General features: G+C 48.3%; 2 protein-coding genes and 1 long non-coding RNA gene across 4 annotated transcripts in view; 1 reads left to right on the top strand and 2 right to left on the bottom strand.

Annotated features, from left to right (window-relative positions):
• NQO2 (N-ribosyldihydronicotinamide:quinone dehydrogenase 2) overlaps positions 1-11,224 on the bottom strand; it is a 27,599-nt gene extending 16,375 nt beyond the window's left edge. Inside the window, exons 1-2 of one of the 2 annotated variants that reach the window (XM_006161682.3) lie at positions 11,191-11,224; positions 2,516-2,610 (exon numbers count right to left, since the gene is read on the bottom strand). In XM_006161682.3, coding sequence (XP_006161744.1) covers positions 2,516-2,522 — 7 coding nt within the window. In that variant the 5' untranslated portion in view covers positions 2,523-2,610; positions 11,191-11,224. Of the gene's footprint in view, positions 1-2,515; positions 2,611-11,046; positions 11,149-11,190 lie in introns of those variants that run through there. The other variant, XM_006161683.3, reaches the window with a different exon arrangement.
• Positions 11,225-19,485: 8,261 nt separating this feature from the next.
• LOC102500379 (serpin B6-like) overlaps positions 19,486-22,819 on the top strand; it is a 20,700-nt gene continuing 17,366 nt past the window's right edge. The window contains 1 exon segment of the mRNA XM_014592923.2: positions 19,486-19,622. The gene's annotated coding sequence lies outside the window, so the exon portion shown is untranslated.
• LOC102500787 (uncharacterized) overlaps positions 21,630-22,819 on the bottom strand; it is a 19,895-nt gene continuing 18,705 nt past the window's right edge. The window contains exon 3 of the long non-coding RNA XR_336458.2: positions 21,630-21,744. This is a non-coding gene — a long non-coding RNA (uncharacterized LOC102500787). The remainder of the gene's footprint in view (positions 21,745-22,819) is intronic.

The raw sequence follows: 22,819 nt of genomic DNA, 5'->3' as shown, positions 1-22,819 counted from the left end.
AAAAAGAGACAGAGACAGGCAGCTCTAACAAGGTCTTCATGCCATGATCCACCCCTAGTCTCGGCCGGCCCACATTACCACACACACATACACAAGCCCAGCGTGTTCAGAGGGGTCCCAGGACATGAACCCAAGACCTCTCCCATGTGGGTCTGGCTACATTACCACTGTGCCACCACCTGGCCTGACAGCTTTAAAATAATAAACAATTTTGAATCAAGACAGATCGTAGCTCATCAATGTAAATTCACTAGTATGCAAAATACAAAGGGCCAAATGACGTCACCTCAAAACCAATACCACTGAATCCTTTAAAAACCTATGCTAAGGTCCGGCCTAGAGCTCAGTGGTTAAACAGTGTACAGAGGGCGCTGGACCCACTGGGCCAACATGGCCTGCATCCCAGCCCTGGTGGCAATATGCCAGGTATGTGTACATGTGTTCCCCAGATCCTGACAAGACGGAGAAATGGAGAGAAAAGGATGGTGGCGTGACAAGGCCCAGTTGGGGGTGCTTCCTCCCTGCCTCTTTCTCTCTTTGGCACACATACATGTGCCTTGTGAAAAAAAAAAAAAAAAAAAAAAAAAAGAAGCCTGTTCTAACTTGATTACCCTCCATGAGAAGTTTCGATCCTCCCCCCTAAAATCAAAAGGAACAATGCAGAACTACTGGAATGACTCTTCCCTGCCAACCTCACATTGGCAGGCACTGGCTCTGGGCACCTTGCTGTCTGGCCCAGCTCTGCTCTCTCCTTGAGATCCACTGAATCGGACACAAACAAAACATAAAAAATCAGACTCCTCGGCCCCATGGGGAAGGCAGCACGACAAGGAGCCTGTCGTTTATGGTGGTGCTGATGGCAAAGGGACTCTCCGAAGAGCCGGGCTGTACCGGTGCCAGCGGCATCGTCAGTGCCTGGAGCAGCGTTTTCCTCTCTCAGAAGATTCTGTGCGATTTCTTCTGGGGGCAGCGGAGTGAGTTATTAATTTAACTAGTCCTGGGTAACACGTATGACTAAAATGTTAAGGTCTTGGTTTACGTGTTTCTCCGCCAGTAGGACCACATGTTGGTTTAAAATAAACAGCTTCAGGGGCATTCGGCTGAACCGAGCACAAAGGTTAAATTTCATAAGTTGGATTAATAATTAACAGTTTCATGTTACTTTCTTAGACTCGTGTGATATAAAAGAACACACCTCTGGGGTCTAACTGGACTATGAACACAAACGAAATACCCACAATGACGGGTGTCAGCTCTGACGGGGGGGAGGGGGGCTCCCGGCAACTAGGGGCAGTGATGAATATTCTGCACTGCATAGGAGGGCACCCCATAACAGATGACCATCTGGCCCAAAATGTCAGCAGTCCCCCAAAGCCTAATCTACACTATAACGTATAGAATAAGGTGAATTTGGGTTTTCTAGAATGAAAGGATTTCCTGGGACAAAGAAATGTAGTATTATCTGTTGAAGGTATTTTATAGTTTTATCAACTGGACTAGGGAGAAATGTTCACCTGTTGAAATATTCATTTTGTAAGCTAAGTAATATGATTGAATGTAAATGAAATAAAACAATGTGGAAAAAAAAAAGAACAGAAAAAAATGAAGGGATTTCCATGTTATATTGTTGCGTGGGGGAAAAATGTTGCAAAATTGTGTGTGTACATATGTGCGTACATCTACACGTGTGATAAGCAGGTGCAAAAGTAAAGATGCAATCATACTTCAAACATGGTTTCTTCCAGTGCTCATTCACTCAGCGATGATTTTTTTGAGCACCTACTCTGCCCTAGGAATGATTTCAGAGATTGGAGGCAGAGTGAAGATGGGGGGACCAGCAGTTAGCATAATGGCTATGTTGCTGGACTCCCATATAGTCGACCACGGTTCGAGTCCCGGACCCAGTGGCTTAAACTCATGCCAAGCGCGTGTGTGCCCAAGATCCCGAGAGGAGAACGGAGGAGAAGGGACTGTGGCATGGCCATCCCTCTTGGGGGGTGATTTCTCGCTTTCTGTCTCTCTGTCTCTCTCTTTCTGGCGAGTGCACGCACACTATGGCAAAAACCTCTCCAAAAAAAAAAAAAAAAGATGGGATGAGCTTGGTCTTACTTTGGATGAATGTATTCCCTGCAGGGAGTTGAAATAGACAATAAAACAAATTAGAAGCCCAGTCACGGTAGCACAAGGGGTAGCGTGTCACTACATGAAGCTGGGGCTGCATTGGGGGTTTGATTCCCGGACTAAGCTAAACAAGCTGGGTGTGGTGCACAGCCTTGTAATCCTCCTTAACTGGGAGGCTGAGGCAGGAGGGTGTGACACCAGACTAGGTCCTGTCAAAAGTCTCTTTCTCGCTCTCCAACAATTAAAAAAAATAAGGCAAAGAAAGATAATTCCAAATAGTGATCCATCTTACACATAAAACATGTTTTACACACTCCCCGTGTTGCTTGGATTTTTTTATAACAAGGAATTCATTTCTGATCAAAAGTCTAACTCCCTCAGAGCATGTCCTTACCTGCCATGTTGTAGGAAGATGGGGTCTTTCTCGCTGACTCAGGGAGGCGGCTGGGGCCTTCGGGTGCTCTCGGTCTCCTCTGTGAGTCCAACAACCTGAGAGAGAAAATGAAACCAGGGAAGTGGGGAGAGGGGAGGAGAGGTTGGAGGTGCTGGGCTCCCAGAAGGTTATGCAAATGAGTCAGGAAAAAAGGCTTCTTAAGACAGGCAAGGAATCCTCTGGAGATTTAGGCCTCAGGGGACACGTCATGCAGAATGCTAAAACCAATGCTGTTTTTTTTTTCCCCTTGTGAGAGGACTCAGCACTTTTGTGGAGGCAACCACAGAGAAGAGGTCCTGGGAAGTGAGCCCCAGATGAGAAGAAGCGGTTGGACCTCCTTAGCCTGTCTGCCTCCCCTTTGGCTGAACAGATGACACAGAGGGGTTATAAGCCACCAGATGGCTTCTGGTTGCCTGCTCTCCTAGGCCAGTATTGGGGAAGCCGAGGAGAGTTGCTGTAAGGGACCTGGTGTAGACCTGGTTTCCAACTAAGGGTCTCAAAAGTTTCTGTAGGGAGATTTCCGTGCAGACAAACTTGGTCCAGATTCCGACTCTGCAATTAGTAACTGTGGGATCTACGGCAAGGCCCTTCTCCCCTCCGTGTTCACCCTCCTCATCTACAAAGCCACAGCATGGTCAAGAACAGGAAGAGAACTGGTACCTGTCTATAGTGGGTGCCACCTAAGGCAATGGAAGAATGTGAGTTCTTCTCAGAGCGCCTCAAAGGCACCAGAAAGACCTGGCTAACCTTCTTCAAATGACTGCTTCATTCTAGTAAGAACAATGTGCTTCCAACGAACCCACTCCTGCTGCCAGAGAAAAATGGCTCAGGGGCCAGCAGATGGTGTAATGGTTATGTCGCTGGACTCCCATATAGTCAACTGCGGTTCAAGTCCTGGACCCAGTGGCTTAAAACTCACGCCGGGCACATGTGTGTGCATGCCCAAAATCCCAAGAGGAGAATGGAGAAGGGATTGCGGCATGGCCATCCTCAGGAGGTGTGTGTGGGGGGGTGATTTCTCACTTTCTGTCTGTCTGGCAAGTGCATGTGCCCTATAGCAAAAATCTCTCTTACAAAAAAAAAAAAAAAAAGTCAAAAAACCAAAATAATCCAGCTCAGATAACATTCAACCACAACCCAAAAAACACCAAACCTGATCCAAAAATAGACAATTTTCCAAAAAAGATATGCAAATAATTCATGATATCCAATAAATTCATGAAAAGTCACTCAATACCACTGGTGTACGGGCCAACCAAACTGACTCCATCTTTGGGGGCCCTTCACCCTTTTGCTGTCCCTAGAACAATCTTTTACCATCCCCGAGAAGGAGTCTCTGCTTAAGTTAAATTCTCACCCGAGACACTCAAACTCTTTAACTGAATTATGAGCGACTGGCCTCTAACAATACAAAGGCCGATGATCTTTGACCCAGAGCAGCCCTATTTCTTCCCCTGACCTTGAGCATGAGGCAGCCATGTTCCCCGGGGAACATTCATCCTCCCGAGTTTGCCCCTAGAGTTCATCTGCTTTAGAAGTTCCAGATCCCTGTGGGATGAGGCAGAGTCTGAAGCTGTGCATGTATGGGAATCCATCTCTGCTGATTCTCCCATTTTGGAACTTACCCTCTAATATAAAATTTGAAAAAAAATCTTTATGGAGTTGCCTATTTCCTTATTTTTTTTTTTTGGTCACAGAGACCCATTGAGCAAACTGGTGAGTCAGCCAGGAGAACAAAAATGAATCAAGAGAGAGAAGCCCATTAAATCCCAGGCGGGCCCGCTGCCTCCTTGTGGGGAGGGACCTAGGTAGGTTTTGTAAGCACTTCAGATTACGTGATTACAAGAATGCTCTAAACATGCCCAAGGACTAGCTAAAAGCCCTTATGGAAGCCGTGGGGAAACAGAAGTGCAGGAAGGAAAGTAAGCAAGTTACAGTGGCGGTCACCTGGCTGTTGCCACGTGTCACACAACTGAGGCAAGAGGAAATGATAGGCCAAGGAAGGAACTAGAAAAAAAGCCAAAGAGGCTCTGGCATTAGAAAAGGATCCTTTAGCAGGAACCAGCAGTTAGCATAATGGCTATGTCGCTGGACTCCCACGTGGTTGACCGCGGTTTGCATCCCGGACCCGGTGGCTTAAAACTCACGCCGGGCGCGTGTGCGTGCGTGCCCAAGATCCCGAGAGGAGAATGGAGGAGAAGGGACTGCGGCATGACCATCCCCTCTGGGGGGTGATTTCTCGCTTTCTGTCTCTCTGTCTCTCTCTGTCTGTCTGGCGAGCACACACGCTCTATAGCAAAAATCTCTCCCAAAAAAAAAAAAAAAAGAAAAAGAAAAAGAAAAAGATCCTTTAGAGCTGCCAACTTCACTAATTCAGAACTTTTGCCAACAAAATACCGTTTTAGGGACCAGCAGGTGGCGTGGTGAAGGGCACTGGACTCCCACATAATCGACTGCAGTTCGAGCCCCAGACCTGGTGGCTTGCTTTCTCATTTTTCCTCTCTCGTTCTCTCTCTCTCTCTGTCCCTTTCTGGTCAAATTTAAATAAATAAATAAAATTAAAGGAAATAATTCTTAAAAAAATACATAGTTTCAGGAAGAGTACATTGAGTTGATAACTTGTAAGGCTGAAAAAAAATGCAGTGACGACCCTTACTACTTCTAAGATCCACATCATTCTCTCTCGGGAGGACCGGAATCCCAAACACGGGGACCCATGACAATGACGCTCCTCCAATGAGGCTTTTATTTTGGAAGATGAGGAGCTGCAAACTGTTTCCCTCACCCAAACTACTAGAGTACCTGGGCACAACCGGGAAGCGATACCCACCACTCAGAGATTATCTGGCAGTGGTTAGCTGAGCTTGCTACTCAGTTCAAACAGAAGTCTTAACAGGGACTGGGCTGCGACTGGCAGGTGGCATGGTGGTTGGGGGCACTGGACTCCCACATGGGGCAACCATGGATCGAGTCCTGGACCTGGTGTCTTGCTTTCTCACTTTCTCTCTGTCTCTGTCTCTCTCTGATCAAACTGGAAAATAATAATAATCAAGTTAAAAAAAATAAAGAGGGACTGGTCATCTGGCTACTTTTGATTATGGGTCACTGGAGGGGACCAAATTATGTTAAATGGTACATAAACATCGAAAATGGCTTCAATCACTGCTTGGCTGGTCTTGAGGCAATGCCTATACTCCCGGGTTTCAGCGGACAACCGTGGGCATTTCATGGACTCGGCGCCCTGGATACGGGTCACTATTAGAATGGCCTGGCCTAACAAAGGGGATGTTCGACCTCCTGTATGCTATACCACCATGGAAGAATAACGAGATGTTATTATCGGGGAATTGGGAATGAAACATGTTATAGATGCTTAGCACCTTACGGGCCCCTAAGAATTTCACACGAGTTGGGCAGGTGGTGTGGTGGTTAAGGTACTGGACTCCCACACAGCCCAATGTGATTCGAGACCTGGACCTGGCAGCTTGCTATCTCAATTCCCCTCTCTCTGTCTCTCTCTGGTGAGCGCATGTGCCCTATGGTAAATTAAAAATAATAATAATAATAAATAAAATTAAATGATTAATTTCGAAAAAAGGATTTTTTTTTTCTTTTTTTTGGAGAAGTTTTCACTATAGGGCGCATGTGCTCGCCAGACAGACAGAGAGAGACATAGAGACAGAAAGCGAGAAATCACCCCCCATGGGGGATGGTCACGCCACAATCCCTTCTCCTCCATTCTCCTCTCGGGATCTTGGGCACGCACACACACACGCCCGGTGTGAGTTCTAAGCCACCGGGTCCGGGATGCGAACTGTGGTCGGCTACGTGGGAGTCCAGCGACATAGCCATTACGCTAACTGCTGGTCCCCTCAAAAAAAGGATTTTTCACAAAAGCAACTCTGGTGAGACTGGGTTTTAGCAGGGACCCCCAAGGACAATGTGAGTAAGCAGGTGAATTCTGTCCTCTTACTTCTCTGAAGGCTTTGCCTAAAGACGGGCAGTTTACTCCTCTGCCAAGTGCTTCCCCCCTCAGGAAACTCAGGGATCTTGCCTACGCCCAGAGACCAGGGACCGGCCAATGTCGCCCTCTGACTTGTGTGGCTGTGGGGCTGATTGGAGGCTTTACGTGGAAGAAACCATATACAGTCACGCCTCACTTAACAACCTACCTGTTTAATGGCCACTGGGACTTAGGACCAACTCTCCAGCGCAGGGAATTCCCTTTCTCAGTCTGTGAGTCTCAGGACTCCCCAGTCTTTGTCTCATTCTCAGTCACTTAGTATCACTACGCGAAGCATTCGCGATCACACAAACCTACATATTTCGTTTATTCGTACTTTATTGTGCATCCATAGTAGTATTCTTTTTTTTTTTTTTTTTGGAGAGATTTTCACTGTAGGGCGCGTGCGCTCGCCAGACAGAGAGAGACATAGAGACAGAAAGCGAGAAATCACCCCCCAGGGGGGGATGGTCATGCCGCAATCCCTTCTCCTCCATTCTCCTCTCGGGATCTTGGGCACGCACGCACACGCGCCCGGCGTGAGTTTTAAGCCACCGGGTCCGGGACACGAACCGCGGTCGACTACGTGGGAGTCCAGCGACATAGCCATTACGCTAACTGCTGGTTCCCAATAGTAGTATTCTGAATAAATAAAAATGATTATGCCACATTTCTATTATTGGGTGGTGGGGTATCTTGTTGCTTTCTGGCACTTACCTAATAGATATTTTCACATGGATAGAATTCCATTATTCTAGGGTGATGGTGTGTGACAACTATTGAAAAATACATACCCTATGGTGCCACAACACACCACAAGTCATCTGCCTTTGAGCTCCTCGGTTATCGACCAACGCGCCCAATGACCCGCAAACTTGGTCGTTAACCGAGGAGCTCTTACTGTGGCAGCCTGGTCGTTAACCAAGGAGCTTTCATCTGGGAGCCTGGACTGCCTGTACAAGCCCTGCAACAGTAAGCGATCAGTTTGGTTCTGGTAGTCATGGGGGTGGACAGCACACTCATCAACAATAATCCATCTCACTTTAGAAGTATGAGCAACAGATGGAGAGAATAAACAGTCTGAGTAAAACAAACCAGCGTGTATTTACAAACCGGCCGACTTCCGCTTCTTCCATTCCTCATATGCACGTCCTCTACACCTGCATGCAAGCTCAGGGTGGATGTGCTCCAAGACCAGATAAAACCACCACCACAGGGGAATTCCGGCTCCGAATACAAGGGGTCAGACCAGTGCTGGGGGACCTGCCAAAGGCCATCTGCTTGTTTGCCAGTTCTCTGGAGAACTGTGTGAGACAGCATAAAAAGCCAGGTGCACGCGGCCTGGTTTGGAGGGAATGACCCGTTTCCATGTTCTTACTGCAAGATGCAGGGATTAGCCAAATTCATTGCCTCAGCTTTGAATGATTCCAGACAAAATGTCTTTTTTTTGGGGAGAGGTTTTCGCTATAGGGCATGTGCGCTCGCCAGACAGACAGAGAGAGACATAGAGACAGAAAGCGAGAAATCACCCCCCAGAGGGGATGGCCATGCCGCAATCCCTTCTCCTCCATTCTCCTCTTGGGATCTTGGGCACGCACGCACACGCGCCCGGCATGAGTTTTAAGCCACCGGGTCTGGGATGTGAACCGCAGTCGACTACGTGGTAGTCCAGTGACATAGCCATTACACTAACTGCTGCTTCCCCAGACAAAACGTCTTTATTAAATCAAGAAATGGCCCAAATGAGAAAAATCATTTTGCAAAATCGAAAGGTTATAGATATTTTAAGGGCTGCCCACTTCTCCCCTTCCTGGCTGAGAATGCTGTATTTAAGTTCCTCCTTATGAGGCCAGCATCACTTATCTCCTTCCCATATGGCAAAGGCCACTGACCCAGTAAATCAAGAGTCCTGGGACCAGCAGTTAGCCTAATGGCTATGTCACTGGACTCCCATGTAGTCGACCGTGGTTTGAGTCCTGGACCCGGTGGCTTAAACTCATGCCGGGCACATGTGTGTATGTGCCCAAGATTCCGAGAGGAGAATGGAGAAGGTATTGAGGCATGGCCATCCCCCCGGGGGGGGCGGGGGCTGGAAGAGGCTGTAAGAGAGTGTGAGGGTTACAGTTAGAGGCGAGTGTGTGGATGAACTAAGCTCAGCAGAACACTGCCAAGAAGTGAGGTCGGTGCAGGGAGTGGCTCCACCCCAGGCTGGGTGCCCTGTGGATTTTTGAAAAGAAAAAAGGCTTTTAAGAGCAGAGTGGTGGGCAGGCTTAGGACTTACCAAGCAGGGTGCTGTCACTGCAGAGAGGGAGAAAACAGCTCCGATCACTCCTAACACCCCTTCGTGCCAAAGGGGAGTGTGAGTTCTTTCCCACTCACTTCAGCACTGACTGAACACGTTAGGGACCTGCCACCTTGGGGATCACATATCGCCTCTCTCATTCCTCTTATGCTCTGGTGTGGGGAGGCAATAAACCATAAACAAGCAGGCAAAGAAAGCAACCACAGAGTTACAGACGGGGGTAAGTACTAGCGATGATCATAATTAATAGTAATAAGGCAATAAAGTACTTTGTGGCGGAAACAGCAGGGGTATGCTGGTGATTTTAGACAGATGGTCCAGGAAGGGGAAGGTGTCTATAAGCAGAGACAGTCAATGGTGATATGGAATCAGCCCTGCAAGGATCTGGAGGGGTGGGGAGGGTACAGAGGTCCACGCGGAGGAATTGCAAGCAGGGGCCTGAAATGGGAGTTGACCTGGAAGGTTACAGAAACAGGAAGAAAGTCTGTGTGGCTGCACCGTGGTTAAAGAAGAGCTAGGAAGTAGCAAATGCAGTCAGAGAGGTGAGTAAGGGTTAGCCCCTCCTAGGGCAGGGGCCAGGATTTTATTCTAAGCCTAACAGAAAGCCTCTTAAGCAGGACAGTGATAGGACCTGATTTACCGTGTGGGCCCTGCATCCCAGGAATGGTTACCAGTGTCACTGCAGACTCTGCAACACCTTATCCTGGGAGTCCCAAAGGGCCCAAAGATACGCGGCTCGGAGCAATGCTTTCATTTTAACCCCACGGAGCAGAGCAAGCATTCTTCAGAGTCCACAAGCCTCACCACTCCCTATTGCCTTGCTTGTCCCAGTTACATATTTATAACACACGCCCAGCATTTGAGTATGTGACTCCCCGTCTCCTCCAATTCTCCTAGGGCCACAGAGTAAGAAACTAAGGCCTGAAGCCAGCAGGTGGCATGGGGGTTAAAGTGCTGAACTCCCACGTGGCCAACTGCAGTGTGAGTCCCAAACTTGGCTGCTTGCTTTCCCTCTCTTCCTCTCTGGTAACTGCACGTGTCTTACTGCAACTTAAATAGTAACGACAGTAATAGCACAATTGAAATGTAAAGTTATTTTTTAAATTTTAAAAAGAAACTGAGGCCGGGAACCAGCAGTTAGCATAATGGCTATGTCGCTGGACTCCCACGTAGTCAACTGTGGTTCGCATCCCAGACCCGGTGGCTTAAAACTCACGCCGGGTGCGTGTGCGTGCATGCCCAAGATCCCGAGAGGAGAATGGAGGAGAAGGGATTGCGGCATGACCATCCCCTCTGGGGGGTGATTTCTCGCTTTCTGTCTCTATGTCTCTCTCTGTCTGGCGAGCGCACGCACCCTATAGCAAAACACCCCCCCCAAAAAAAATAAAGAGAAAGAAACTGAGGCCCAACAAGTAAGCAACTAGTTCAAAATGGTAGAGAAAAGCCTCCACCCCAGTTGCTGACTCACAGGCAAAGACTCTTCCCTTCAGCATCTTCCATAGGGCCCCATCCACAGGGTTAATAGTTTTCTCCTTTGTTAGAGTCTAGGTACTTACCCAAGTCTACAGGCACAAAGGCCCTGTGGTATCCCACTCTACAGACCACACAGAATGGGCGCTATTTCTGATGTATGTATTATTTCATCTTAATAAACATCCAATAGCTACTCTATCTGTTTTCACTGGGTATTTCCCGCCTCTTCCCACGCCTCAGGTCCACGTGGGTCACCCTAACAGCCAGATAGCATTTCACTGTCGGCTCGCCATTGTCTCCTGCTCTTTTGTGCCCATTCTCTACTCCCGGGCACTTTGGTTATTTCCATTTTTGTCCAGAACGACACACAGCACGGCTAGGAGCCTGTATTACATAATACACATTCCTTTTCATGCATGGCTATGACTGAGATTTCGGATAAAAGGTTAAAGGGGCTGCCATTTCCGGACTCCACACTGTCCCCGACCAAAGCAGACAAAGTACAGTGACCCCGCTGCTCTCAGGGCAAGGGGACATTCCGGGGCTCAGGCACTGGCTCCCCTCGGACAAGCCCTGACCCTGGGCGGCTTCCTCTTGTGGCTGTGACAACCGCAGCACCTGCTCCGCAGGGCAGGGCCGAGGGCAGGTGAGGGGGAGGACTCGTGCTGCACACTCGGCACCGGCTCACGTGCGGTGGCGCTCGGTGAGACCTACCGGGAAGACCCACTTCGGAACCGGGCTGGGCGGGCGCGAGGCCGGGGCCCACGTGGCTCAGCCCCCGGCAGGCCGACCCCCCAGACCTGTCGGCCGCAGTCGGGGAACGGTCCCTCCCAGGCCGGGTGCCGGGCACCCACTCACCCTCGGCAGCGCCAGCCCGCGCGGAGGGAGGGCGGGGGGTTTCGCCTCCGACCCTCTCAGGCTCCGCCCAGGCCCCGCCCACGCCCACGCCTTGCTCTGTGCAGACCCCTGGGTCCTGCCTCCAGAGCCTGAGACCCACCTACATCCCGCTCCCAGGCCCCGCCCCGCTCCTGCCCCCAGCCTTCCTCTGCTCTGGAGCCCTGTTCCGCCCACCCGCATGGGGAACCTCCCCTCCAGCCCGCTGCACTGCACCTGCGCTCTCAAGTACCCGCCGGGCCCCGCCCCTGTCCGTCTTTAGACCCCGCCCTCTCCTCTACCCCAGGCCCAGCTCCCCAGGTGCTCCCCTCTGATGTTGGAGCAGGTCTCTTCCAAGGAGGTGGAAACCGGGCTGAAGCGTCGGGCTGTCAGGAGGGGATGCTCACTTGCCCTGTGACTTCCTCCCCCGTGTCCTTGGCGGGGGTCCAGGCTACAGAATGAAGGTCCATGACGTGTTACTAGCTATTGACGCCCCAACGGCCTGCTCAGAGTTATAGGGAAATCCCAAAGGGCCATGTGCACTGAGATTCGCTTCTTGAAAGGACAGACTGTAGAAATGAATAGATTAGTGCTTGGCAGGTGCTAGGGAGGAAAGTGGGGTTCACTATTAAAAAGCAACCTACCGCCAGCGGGTGCGTGGAGGCTAAGGCACCGGGTCCAACATGGGCCTTGGAGCCCAGACGAGGGATTGGGGGTGAGGGGAGGCTTGAGAAACATGCCTGTCCATCTACCAGCAGACAGGAGGAGAATGAAGAGAAGGGACCGCAGTGTGGCCATTCCCCTTGGGGAGCGATTTCTCACTTTCCCACTCTCTGTCTCTCTGTCTCTGGCAAACACTCTCACTCTATAGCAAAATACTAAAAAAAAAAAAAAAAGAGAAATTTTAAAGAGGCAATGGGAGGGATGGAAGTATTCTGGATCTGACGGTGTTAGTGTGTTAGTGTGAACATCCTGGTTGTGCTATTGTACTATGGTTTTGCGAGATGCCACCATAGGGGAAATTGAGGAAGCTGTCTGTGTACCAAAAGAAAAATTCTGTTAAAAATAAAAAGAACCGTGGGACCAGCAGTTAGCGTCATGGCTATGTTGCTGGACTCCCATGTAGTCAACTGAGGTTCACGTCCTGGACCTGGTGGCTTAAAACTCATGCCAGGCGTGTGTGCGTGTGTGCCCAAGATCCCGAGAGGAGAATGAAGGAGAAAGGATTGCGGCGTGGCCATCCCCCCTGGGGGGTGATTTCTCGCTTTCTGTCTCTCTGTTTCTCTCTCTCTGGCGAGTACACGTGCCCTATAGCAGAAATCTCCAAAAATAAAAATAAAAAGAGCCATAAGTCTTGGACCCAGAGCTGTGTTTGCAGGAGAGGGCACGCACTGGAGAGCAGTTTGTGCTCTTGTGTCATCTGGCAGCCCACAAAGACCCTTCCCCAAACTCTATGCCTTGACTCGGGGGTCCTGGGTGGCCCTTCACCAAGCTATAGGCGAATAAAGGCTCCCCGTGTTCATAACGTTCCTAAAGAAAACGCCTGCAGCTGTTGACCGTGTACCGTGTTGCTTGTTGGGACTTTCACTCGAAAACGCGGGTGTTTTTTCTTTTCCTCACCTAAGATGCCTCTCCCCGTGTTAGGGTGCAGTTGTCTGTGCAGTGGGGTTGTCTGTGTGCTGATTCAGGGGTGGGAACATGGCCTCTCTCAGATGCTCTCACACCCCGAGATCGCCAGCAGGAACAGCCTAACCTGGTCTTGTGAGTCCAGCTTCCTGGGGCGGTTTTCGGTTTTCAGATCAGAACTGCGATGCAGGGAGCCTTGGCAGATGCCTTGTGATCTAGCGTGACTGTGATGCTGCAGCACCCCCTTGTGGCAGTGAGGAGAAATCATAGATGTGGACTGAGCCAAGTCGCTCTCTGCTTGGTCCTGGAATCCCTCATTCCCTAGGTCTGTAAAATGTAAGTTTTTCATAAAAGTGTCAATTCAATGATACTTTATTCTAGGATATTTCAGTAGGAACCTATCCTCAAGAAGAAAATGGCAAAACATTCTGCTGATCTGGTATTGTGCCCTGAGCTATTCAAACGAATGAGATGTGACCGTATTTGTATCCGGAGTTTTTGGAGGGGGTCAGGTTATTTCTATATTGTTTTCTATAGGGCGTGTGTGCTTGCCAGAGGTGGGAGGGTGAGAATGAAGCTCATCTGGTGTGATTCGCAAAGCATCGGATCCGGGACTCGAACCATGCTGTCAAGCATGTGGGAACCAGTGCCTTACCCTCCACACCACCCGCTGGCCTCTGGCAGATCAAGTTATGGAAATAAGAGAAAATAGAATCAGCACCAATGACAAACAGTTCTTCCTGGGTTTCTAGAGTCTCACTTTTCATTTCATCCCTAGCTGTGAAGGAAAGTAAGAATAGGCTTCGTCATTCTAGGTGAATAGGAAATTAATTCGGTGTTTCTTGTCCCCAACTCCCCATATTAGTATTTCAGAGTAAAATGAAACATCATGGGGTTCCCTTAACGATCTTTTTTTTTTTCCTTTTTTGGGAGAGGTTTTTTTGCTATAGGGCGTGTGGGCTCGCCAGAAAGAGAAAGACAGAGAGACAAAGCGAGAAATCACCCCCCAGGGGGAATGCCCACGCCGCAGTCCCTTCTCCTCCGTTCTCCTCTTGGGATCTTGGGCATGCATGCACACGCGCCCGACGTGAGTTTAAGCCACCGGGTCCAGGACTCAAACTGTGGTCGACTACATAGGAGTTCAGCGACATAGCCATTACGCTAACTGCTGGTCCCAGTTAATTTTTCTTTGAACAGTTTTGGTGTCAGGAGCAGGATCTGAAGTAGAGCTTCCCAGTGACCCCCAGGAATAGCAAGTGACCAAGCGAGGTATCTGTGGGACCGTATGATGTCCATTGCTCTCTTGTGGCAAGTGGGGATCGTGGGTAAGTTCTCTCTCAGATTTAAGCTCCATGGATTTGCATTTAGAGCTCTCTGAGTTTTATGTGAACAAATTCTGGTCCAAACTAGGTTTGGAGTCGCAACAAGCTGGACTGGGTCCAGGATTCGATTAGATTAGGACATTAACTGGATTGGATCCAGTTATCTGACTGGGTCAGAAAGAAACGCGCAGTAAGGAGGTGAGGTGAGAGACAGGGACCCAAAAATTATAGTTGGGGTATGGGCCCAAAATGGAATCACAAAATGACTTTGTGTTTTTTTTTTTTTTTTTGGAGAGATTTTCACTGTAGGGCGCGTGCGCTCGCCAGACAGACAGAGAGAGACATAGAGACAGAAAGCGAGAAATCACCCCCCAGAGGGGATGGTCACGCTGCAATCCCTTCTCCTCCATTCTCCTCTCGGGATCTTGGGCACGCACGCACACGCGCCCGGCGTGAGTTTTAAGCCACCGGGTCCGGGACGTGAACCGCAGTCGACTACGTGGGAGTCCAGCGACATAGCCATTACGCTAACTGCTGGTTCCCCAAAATGACTTCGTTTTGAGATGGTGATAAAGTAGCTATGCTGCTTGCTCCAGAGAGACCTCCTGCAGCTGTGGCTCAGTGACTGACCTAGACCTAAAAAAAGGCTTTTCCCAGTCCCCACCACATTCCGGGAAGAGGATAAGACGATGATTTTTATAGCCCAATGCTTCTAGACAAAAACAAAAACAAAAAACCTTCTGACCTTGGTACCCACTCCAAAATTAGGAAAATAATCGGACCTACCCAGCGTCACGCCCCTTCCACCCGGAGGGGAATGCATGCCCAAGCCTCACCTAGAAAAAGTCTGGACAAAGCCCTTCCTGACCCAAATAAAAACCCCTCACCATGGGACCAGCAGTTAGTGTAATGGCTATATCGCTGGACTCCCACGTAGTAGACTGCGGTTCCAGTCCCGGACCCGGTGGCTTAAACTCACCCCAGGCACATGTGCATGCGTGCCCAAGATCCTGAGAGGAGAATGGAGGAGAAGGGATTGCGGCGTGACCATCCCCCCTGGGGGGTGATTTCTCGCTTTCTATCTCTCTGTCTGTCTGGGAGTGCACGCGCCCTACAGCAAAAGCCTCTCCAAAAACAAACAAACAAAAAGAAAACAAAACAAAAAAAAATTTTTAGGTACTTAAAGGCACAGGCAGATGGTAAATTCCTGACATGGCCCAGTAGCCTTGGGAGGCTTGTTAAAGAGTCTAATCCGAAGTTCCTTATAAAAGGGTCCAACAGAGCCAACTCAATCAATCAGTATTCTTATGGGGCTTTGTGCAAAGAACAGACCAAATTGAGACTAAACTTGTTTTTCTTTTTGCAAGTAAGTTAGTTTATACTTCTATTTGGTAAAGGGGGAACAGAGGAAAAAAAATGTTTCAAAAGAATATTACTGTGCACCTGTTACTAGAAGTTAGCTCTGTCCATATTTGTTTTTTGTGTGTTTTTAGTGTCTGCCTACTGTTTGAACAGACTCCTAACCTTTTTCCTGGCATTAAGTCTTAAGGAAACATTTTACCTTCACAAGCTATCTGATTTTTAAAAAAATAATGGTTTAATTTTAATCATTCATTCATTCATTTCTTTTCATTTGACCAGAGAGAAACACACACACACACACACACACACACACACACACACACAGAGAGGGAAAGGGAGAAAGGAAGCCGCCAGGTCTGGGACTCGAACCGTGGTCGGCCATGTGGGAGTGTCCAACACCTTAACCACCATGCCACCTGCTGGTCCCCATTTATTTTTTTCATTTTGATTCATTAAAGCTAAAAATACTTTTCTTGAAATTAAAAAAATTATATATATATATATATAATAGCAAACTATATAGCAGGAGAAGAGTGGACAATGGGGGAGGAAGGAGAAAATCAAGAGGAAAAAAGGACAAAACATCGAATGGACATGAAAATAGAATATTGTCTGCTGATGACAATGCACACGGTCATGTCTTTGACTAGACTGATTTGCAGTGTATTCAGGTGGCAAAATCCATTTTGTATGCTGTAAAGATGTACAGTGAATAAATGTGAAAGTAAATAAATGAATCAATAGAACTTTTCAAAAAAATATAGGCAGTGTGACCTTGCTTCACCGCTGTACTGAAAATACAATCTGCTTTTCTGTTTATGTTTTCCTTTGTTTTTAAATTTATTTTATTGTTTCTTCAGAGAACGATAGAAAGACAATTACCTCTTGACCCTAGTCTTGCTAGATTGTCATGGGTATGCACACACCCGGCATGATCAGGGAGGTCCCAGGATGTGAACTCAGGACCTTTCCATGTGCATACAGTTGCATTACTGCTGCACCACTGCCTGGCCCTTCGATTCTCTTTTAAATCAGATGACTTTTGAATTGCCTATTATTTTATTAACTATTTTGATTGTCACTACTTAGAAGGCAAATGACATGCTAAATAAAGTATTGTGTCCTTAAAACACTATCTTCCCTCTATCCCACCTCCAGCTCTAAGCACTCTCTCTTCCGCTCTCTCATTCCACACAGCTATGTTTCTTGAGATTTCTAAGACAGGTGTCTCCATCTCTCTCTCTCTCTCTCTTTCTGTATCTATCTCACTCAGTCTGATGTTTATCCCACCTGCCGTCCCGCTGGTCATCACTGACGTGGAAGTGAGAGCTGGCCTCTTAGTTCAGCACCAGCTGCTCACGCTATGGGTCTGGTCCCTCATCACTGTTCCTCTCTGTCACCTCCTTCTCAGCCCTCTTTGCCACGTGCTCTTTTTCCAGCTGCCTTTTAAAAATGTCTGTTGGTATCATCTGGACTTCTGTCATCAGGCAGACGCTGTGTTGATACACAAGTTCTGCAGGGTCAATGTACCCTTCCCACGGCCTCATTTAACAATTGAAGTAAATCTCTCCCTTTCTCCTTATTTCTACCTGACAGCTTCACCTAATTATTTCACAAGCACTCTTAAACCTTGTTTGACACAAATCAGTTTATTTTTATTATGTTTTTCCTAATTAAAATTAAATTAATTATCACAGGGCACATGTGCTCATCAGATGAGAGAGAGAGAGAGAACTTCCCAATGTGACATGACCACACCACAATCCTTTTTCCTCCATTTCTCCTGCCCATCAGGATTTGGGGTGCACGTATACAAGGTCCTGGTGTGTTTTTCAAGCTGCCAGGGGAGGCACTCAAACAGGCCATGTGGAATCCAGCTCCCAATGCACAGTGCTTAAGCACTGCGGGGCTGGCCCAGCATGGCGGGTTTTTTGCTTCAGTCCCAGAAAACACCGGGAAGAAGCCAAGCTCTTTGCAAGAAGTCCAGGAGCAGAGCATGTAGTGGGAGTTGGATGGTGCATGGATAGGGGTTTGGGGTGCTTCCCAGACTGTCCTTAAACAGGACATTGTAGCTTTTAAATATATAAAAAATATGTTTGACCTCACTAACTAGAACTACACTGAGATATTATCTCCACAAGTTTGACAGTCACTGTTAGTGAAACTGGGAAGAAAGGTGAGACGACAAAATAACGACCTTTGTGTCAGAAAACTTGATGATAACTGACAAACCTTTTGGCCAGGAATTTAGCAATCTGGATTAGTGGATATGTCGCTCTGAATACAAAATAGTACTTGCATTAACTTCTTGCAGGATCAGCCACGTGGGAGTTTTTATTTATTTATTTTTTGGAGAGGTTTTTGCTATAGGGTGCCAGACAGAGAGAAACAGAGAGACAGAAAGCGAGAAATCACCCCCCAGGGGGGATGGCCACGCCGCAATCCCTTCTCCTCCATTCCCCTCTCGGGATCTTGGGCACACACGCACACATGCCCGGCATGAGTTTTAAGCCACTGGGTCAAGGACGCGAACCGCAGTCTACTACGTGGGAGTCCAGCGACATAGCCATTATGCTAACTACTGGTCCCCCACGTGGGAGTTTGAGAGAAATGCCCAGCCTCCAGATCTCATGAACTGGGATCTGCATCTGACACTATCCTCAAGGTGATTTGCACTGAGGTTTGAGAAGTGCTGACTAGATTATTTACAGCAGTGTTCATTGTAATGACATGATTAGAAACCTTCCAAATGATACACAGAGGAATACTGCCGGGCCAGGAGAAAAGAATAAGGACGATCTCTATGTCACAAATTACATGGATTTCCACAATATATTAAGCAAAAGATTACAGAACTATCAACAAGGAATACATAGAATGCTATCCTTTTGATAAGAAGGGTGAAATAATAATTAGTGTATAAGCATATACATTATTTATTTTGCAAAAAATCAGCTGCAAGGATCAACCTGAAGCTGATAAAAGTGCAGTGAAAGCCTCAGAGGCATAGGCTGGTGGTGCAGTTGGCAGCAGAGTAAACTGCAGTGCTGGAAGCCACAGGGCTGACCTCAGTTCGCGTCCCTGGGTGGGCCTGAAGACAAGCTGGAGGCTAGATGAGAAGATTTCTGCATGTGGGGACCCTGTCCAAATTGCTCCTCTCTGTCTCTCACTCTCTCTCACACAGACGAGCAGCCTCTATCATGAATAAAATAAATACGCTTTAAAAAAAATAAGCAAAAGGATTGGGTATCATGAATAAAATAAATACGCTTCAAAAAAATAAGCAAAAGGATTGGGAAAGGATGGAAGTGGAATTAAGCTAGCGGAGTGTTCCTGTATGCTTCACCACTCTAAAGATAAAATTAAAAGGCGTCTCTGGGTTGGGAGCTGGTTTGCTACTGAAATCTGCTTGGTAGAGAGGCCCGATGCTGTTCACAGTCTGTAATGTCAAGACAGCCGGAAGCCCACCCCATTCCCGCCCCCAAGAGCCAGGATTATGCAGTTCATGCATCAATACTGCCCATGCTGAGAAATCGGCTTGGGGTAAGGATGCGAGAGACAGTGAACAGTTTGTTTTCATAAACTTAATTCAATTTTTTAAATCTGGCTAACATTCCCCCTACCCCACCAGCGTCTGCAGACCTTTCTGTTCTGAGCAGGCTCTAAGAGGACAGCCCAGAGGTTCCCACCTGTTCCAGCACTCTGGGCTCTAACTCTTCTGGGCCTCCAGATCCTGCACGGTTTTGAACTCCGCAGTGAATGCCAGGACCATGCCCATCTTACATGTCTGTCTGCACTGAGCTGGGTACGACCACGGAGCAGGAGCACTTTTCTGCTTTCTGAGGCCATAATTCCTGGTAAACACGCCAGTGGGGCCGTATGCAGGTCACAGATATAAAACTCCAGAAGGCAGCCTTAGTGTGAGTCATCTTCGGGGCGGGGTTAGACTCACCCAAAGAGACTGCTTCCAGAAGCGCTTCCCCTCTGGGCTGCGGGCTGTCTTTCCAGGGCTCCAGTGCTCCCGCCCACGGGTATTAGAGGCCCAAGGCGGCTCCTAAGCTTTGGTCCAGCCTCTGCCTGCTCTGGGTTGCTGCACAGAGACTCCGGGTAAGTGTCTGTTGTGGCTCCTGCTTGGACACGCAGGGCGGGCTGGGGGCGGTTATCCGTACTAGAGGCAACTGCGGACCAGTTGGGACGTGATGCTGGGAGGGAGGGCCGGTGACACGCAAAGACAAGAGGATGTAAGGGGTGGCCTGCGACGCGTTAGGACCTGAGTGTAATAGGTGTGGGTGGCCAGGGACCAGCAGTCCCAGAGGCTGGGAGGGGTTACCGGCCACAGGCAGGGAAAATAGACTGGCAGGGGTAGTCGGCGACAAGAAGGGATAAGAGGCTAGGAGGGGAGATCGGAGACGCCCAGGGAGCTGGAGTCTGGAGAGTTGGGGCGTGGCCCCACGGTCCCAGCGGGCGGGCACGCAGGTGTGCGCCCAGGCTGGGTTCTTCCCTTGCTCTCTGGGGCGGCAGCAGCAACTGGAACCAGCCCCGTAGTTGTGCATGGCCCGGGGCGGCCGGTGACTCCGCTGAGCGCGGGCGTGCAGGTCTTGGTCCAAGACGAGGCAATCAGCCAGGCTGGGCGCTGCACCAACCCTCCTGAGCTGTTCCCTGCTCGCCAGGCCACAGGTGATCGCCCTCAGGTCCCCGGCTGCAGGTGACCGAACCCAGGAACCACAAAGGGCTGGAGGGCCGAGAGCGCCGAGGGTCGTGTCCAGGGGGCTTCCGCAGTGCCCAAGTCCGTGCCCACCCGGGCCTGTCCTGCACTCCTGAGTGTGGCAAATTCTGCCCCCCGCCCCGCTTCCGTAGTGGCTCAAACCTGCGGAGGTCATCCTGAGGTTCGCTTCAGCTCTTGGGGCAGATCGGCCTTTAGTAAACTCACCTCGGGCAAAATCTTACAGGATTTGGTGTCTTCAGAGAGCACTCGGGCACATTTGGGGTTTGTGTGCTAGATGAAATTGACATTTACCTTAGTTTCTGTTTTTCTTTTTTTTATTTCTTGAGAGAGAGAGAGAGAGAGAGAGAGAGAGGCAGGCTGGTCGGCTGGGATTCCTGTCCCCACGCCATCCCGCTAGGCAGGATCGTGGGTGCCCCCCAGCTGTTTAAGGTCCCCTAATCCCTGTGCCTCCAGCCCTGCAGATCAGCTGCCTCCTACTGCCCGGGCCACTGAGTCCAGGCCGGTCCACTCCCTCCACCCTCCATCCCACCCTCCACCCGCTTTCCTCTAAAACTCAATTTCGGAAAACGAAGTTATGGAAAATCAATATTCCTGTGGGTCAGGAGCGCCCACATGGAGGTGAGGCTAGGTCAGGTTCCGCACTTCTGCCCTGGGGAGAGACAGCCAGGGCGCTTGCCCCTGAGGAGGGGACTGTGTGCCTGGGCTGCCCGCCCTCCCTGCTGTCCTCAGGGCTGGTGTGGTGAGACTTGGTGTGTTAGGTAACCCTGGATTCAGGTCTTGGGGTTTGGCTGGTGTTGGTGCTGTCAGTAGGTGTGGGGTTTCTGGGGTTTCATGACTACCCTTGAGTAACTAAGCGCATTCCTGTGGCTTGATGCTGTCACAGAGAAAGTTCACTCCTGGTCCTAACTGGCCAGGGCAATGGAGTCTATAAAATTTCCTAAGGGCAATATTACAGTTAGTGCAGACCGGTTACAGCGCAGGGAGATTAGGATGAACAGAATTTACATTCCTTTTTTTTTTTGAAGAATTACGTATTTAATTTTATTTATTATTGGTTCTTTTTCATTTGACCAGGGAGAGACAAACAGAAAGTGAGCAGTAAGCTTCCAGGCCCAGGACTTAAGCTGTAGTCAGCCATGTGGAAGTCTGGCGCCCTAACCACCGCACCACCTGCCAGCCTCAACATCCTTTTCTGTATATTTGATAATAAGGACACCCAAGTGGATGTTGCGATGTTCCCAGGGAAGACCACCCCTTTCCTTTCCGAGTTTGCTGGATCTGGGATTAGGCCAGGATGTCAGAAGAGAACATGAGGGCCGGCCCCACAGCGCAGGGGCTAAGTGCTGTGTACTGGAGGTGGGTCCCACCCCAGCCGCTGGGAAACTCACTGGGCACGTGTGTGCTCACGGTCCTGATAGGAGGGAGGGATGGAGGAGGAAGGACTGTCATGTGACCGCACCTCCTTGGTGGGGCTCTCTGTCCTTCTGAGGCAAAAAGATGTACCTTAAATGAAAAAAAATAAATAAATAAAATAAAAAGATGATACAAGAAAATAATGAATAATTCCTGTTTACATATCTCACACACACACACACACACACACACACACACACAAACATGCACATTGTACAAGAAAACAAGAGGAAAATGCAGGAGCCCAAGTTTCCATTAAACCAATCTTTAAATAGTTAAATTTTGTAGGAAATTAAGGGATCCTTAGTTGAAATAGTCCAGAAGCACAATTAGTGACACTTTAATAAATTATTAAGACTTGATCTGTTCAGTAAAATCCATTATAAACATTAACTGCTTCAAGTTGCTATGAAGGCTACAGGGAAAGAAAATAATAGGATGGATTTGTCAGAGTTTATAAAGAGGTTTATAAAGTTACTCATTAGTAAAATCATAATATTCAGTTCTCTGTGTATAAATATTTTAAGAAATATACTATTTTTAAAGCAGTAAATAATTTTAAAATTTATAATGAATTTGCACTATAAATGTGCATGTGTATATATATATATATATGTGTGTGTGTGTGTGTGTGTGTATGTGTTAGTGTGTGGATATGAGGGGACTTTTAAAAGTTTGTGGAAAAATGCAATTCAACTATGAATTTACTTTGGTGCAAAATATTTTGAAATCCATGTTAATAGTTTTGATAATACTAAATTTCTAGGAGCTTTTTGAGGACCCTTTGCATTTATGTGTGTGTGTGTATATATATATATATATTATATATCTGTATGTTTATCTATACTTCACTATTTGATTTATTGCAACTAAGAAAATCAGTATGTGAAAAGCCATTGATCTATGCTGAGTTTACAGTGTGATCTGTAAAATATACATTTTTAGGGAACCAGCAGTTAGCGTAATGGCTGTCGCTGGACTCCCACGTAGTTATCAGTATGTTTATCTATACTTCACTATTTGATTTATTGCAACTAAGAAAATCAGTATGTGAAAAGCCATTGATCTATGCTGAGTTTACAGTGTGATCTGTAAAATATACATTTTTAGGGAACCAGCAGTTAGCGTAATGGCTGTCGCTGGACTCCCACGTAGTCGACCGCGG

The sequence above is a fragment of the Tupaia chinensis genome, unplaced genomic scaffold, assembly GCF_000334495.1.
Source record: "Tupaia chinensis unplaced genomic scaffold, TupChi_1.0 Scaffold138812_1, whole genome shotgun sequence".
Taxonomy (NCBI): Eukaryota; Metazoa; Chordata; class Mammalia; order Scandentia; family Tupaiidae; genus Tupaia; species Tupaia belangeri.
Note: the sequence above shows the minus strand (reverse complement) of the source record. Positions and strands in the feature narration are given on the sequence as shown.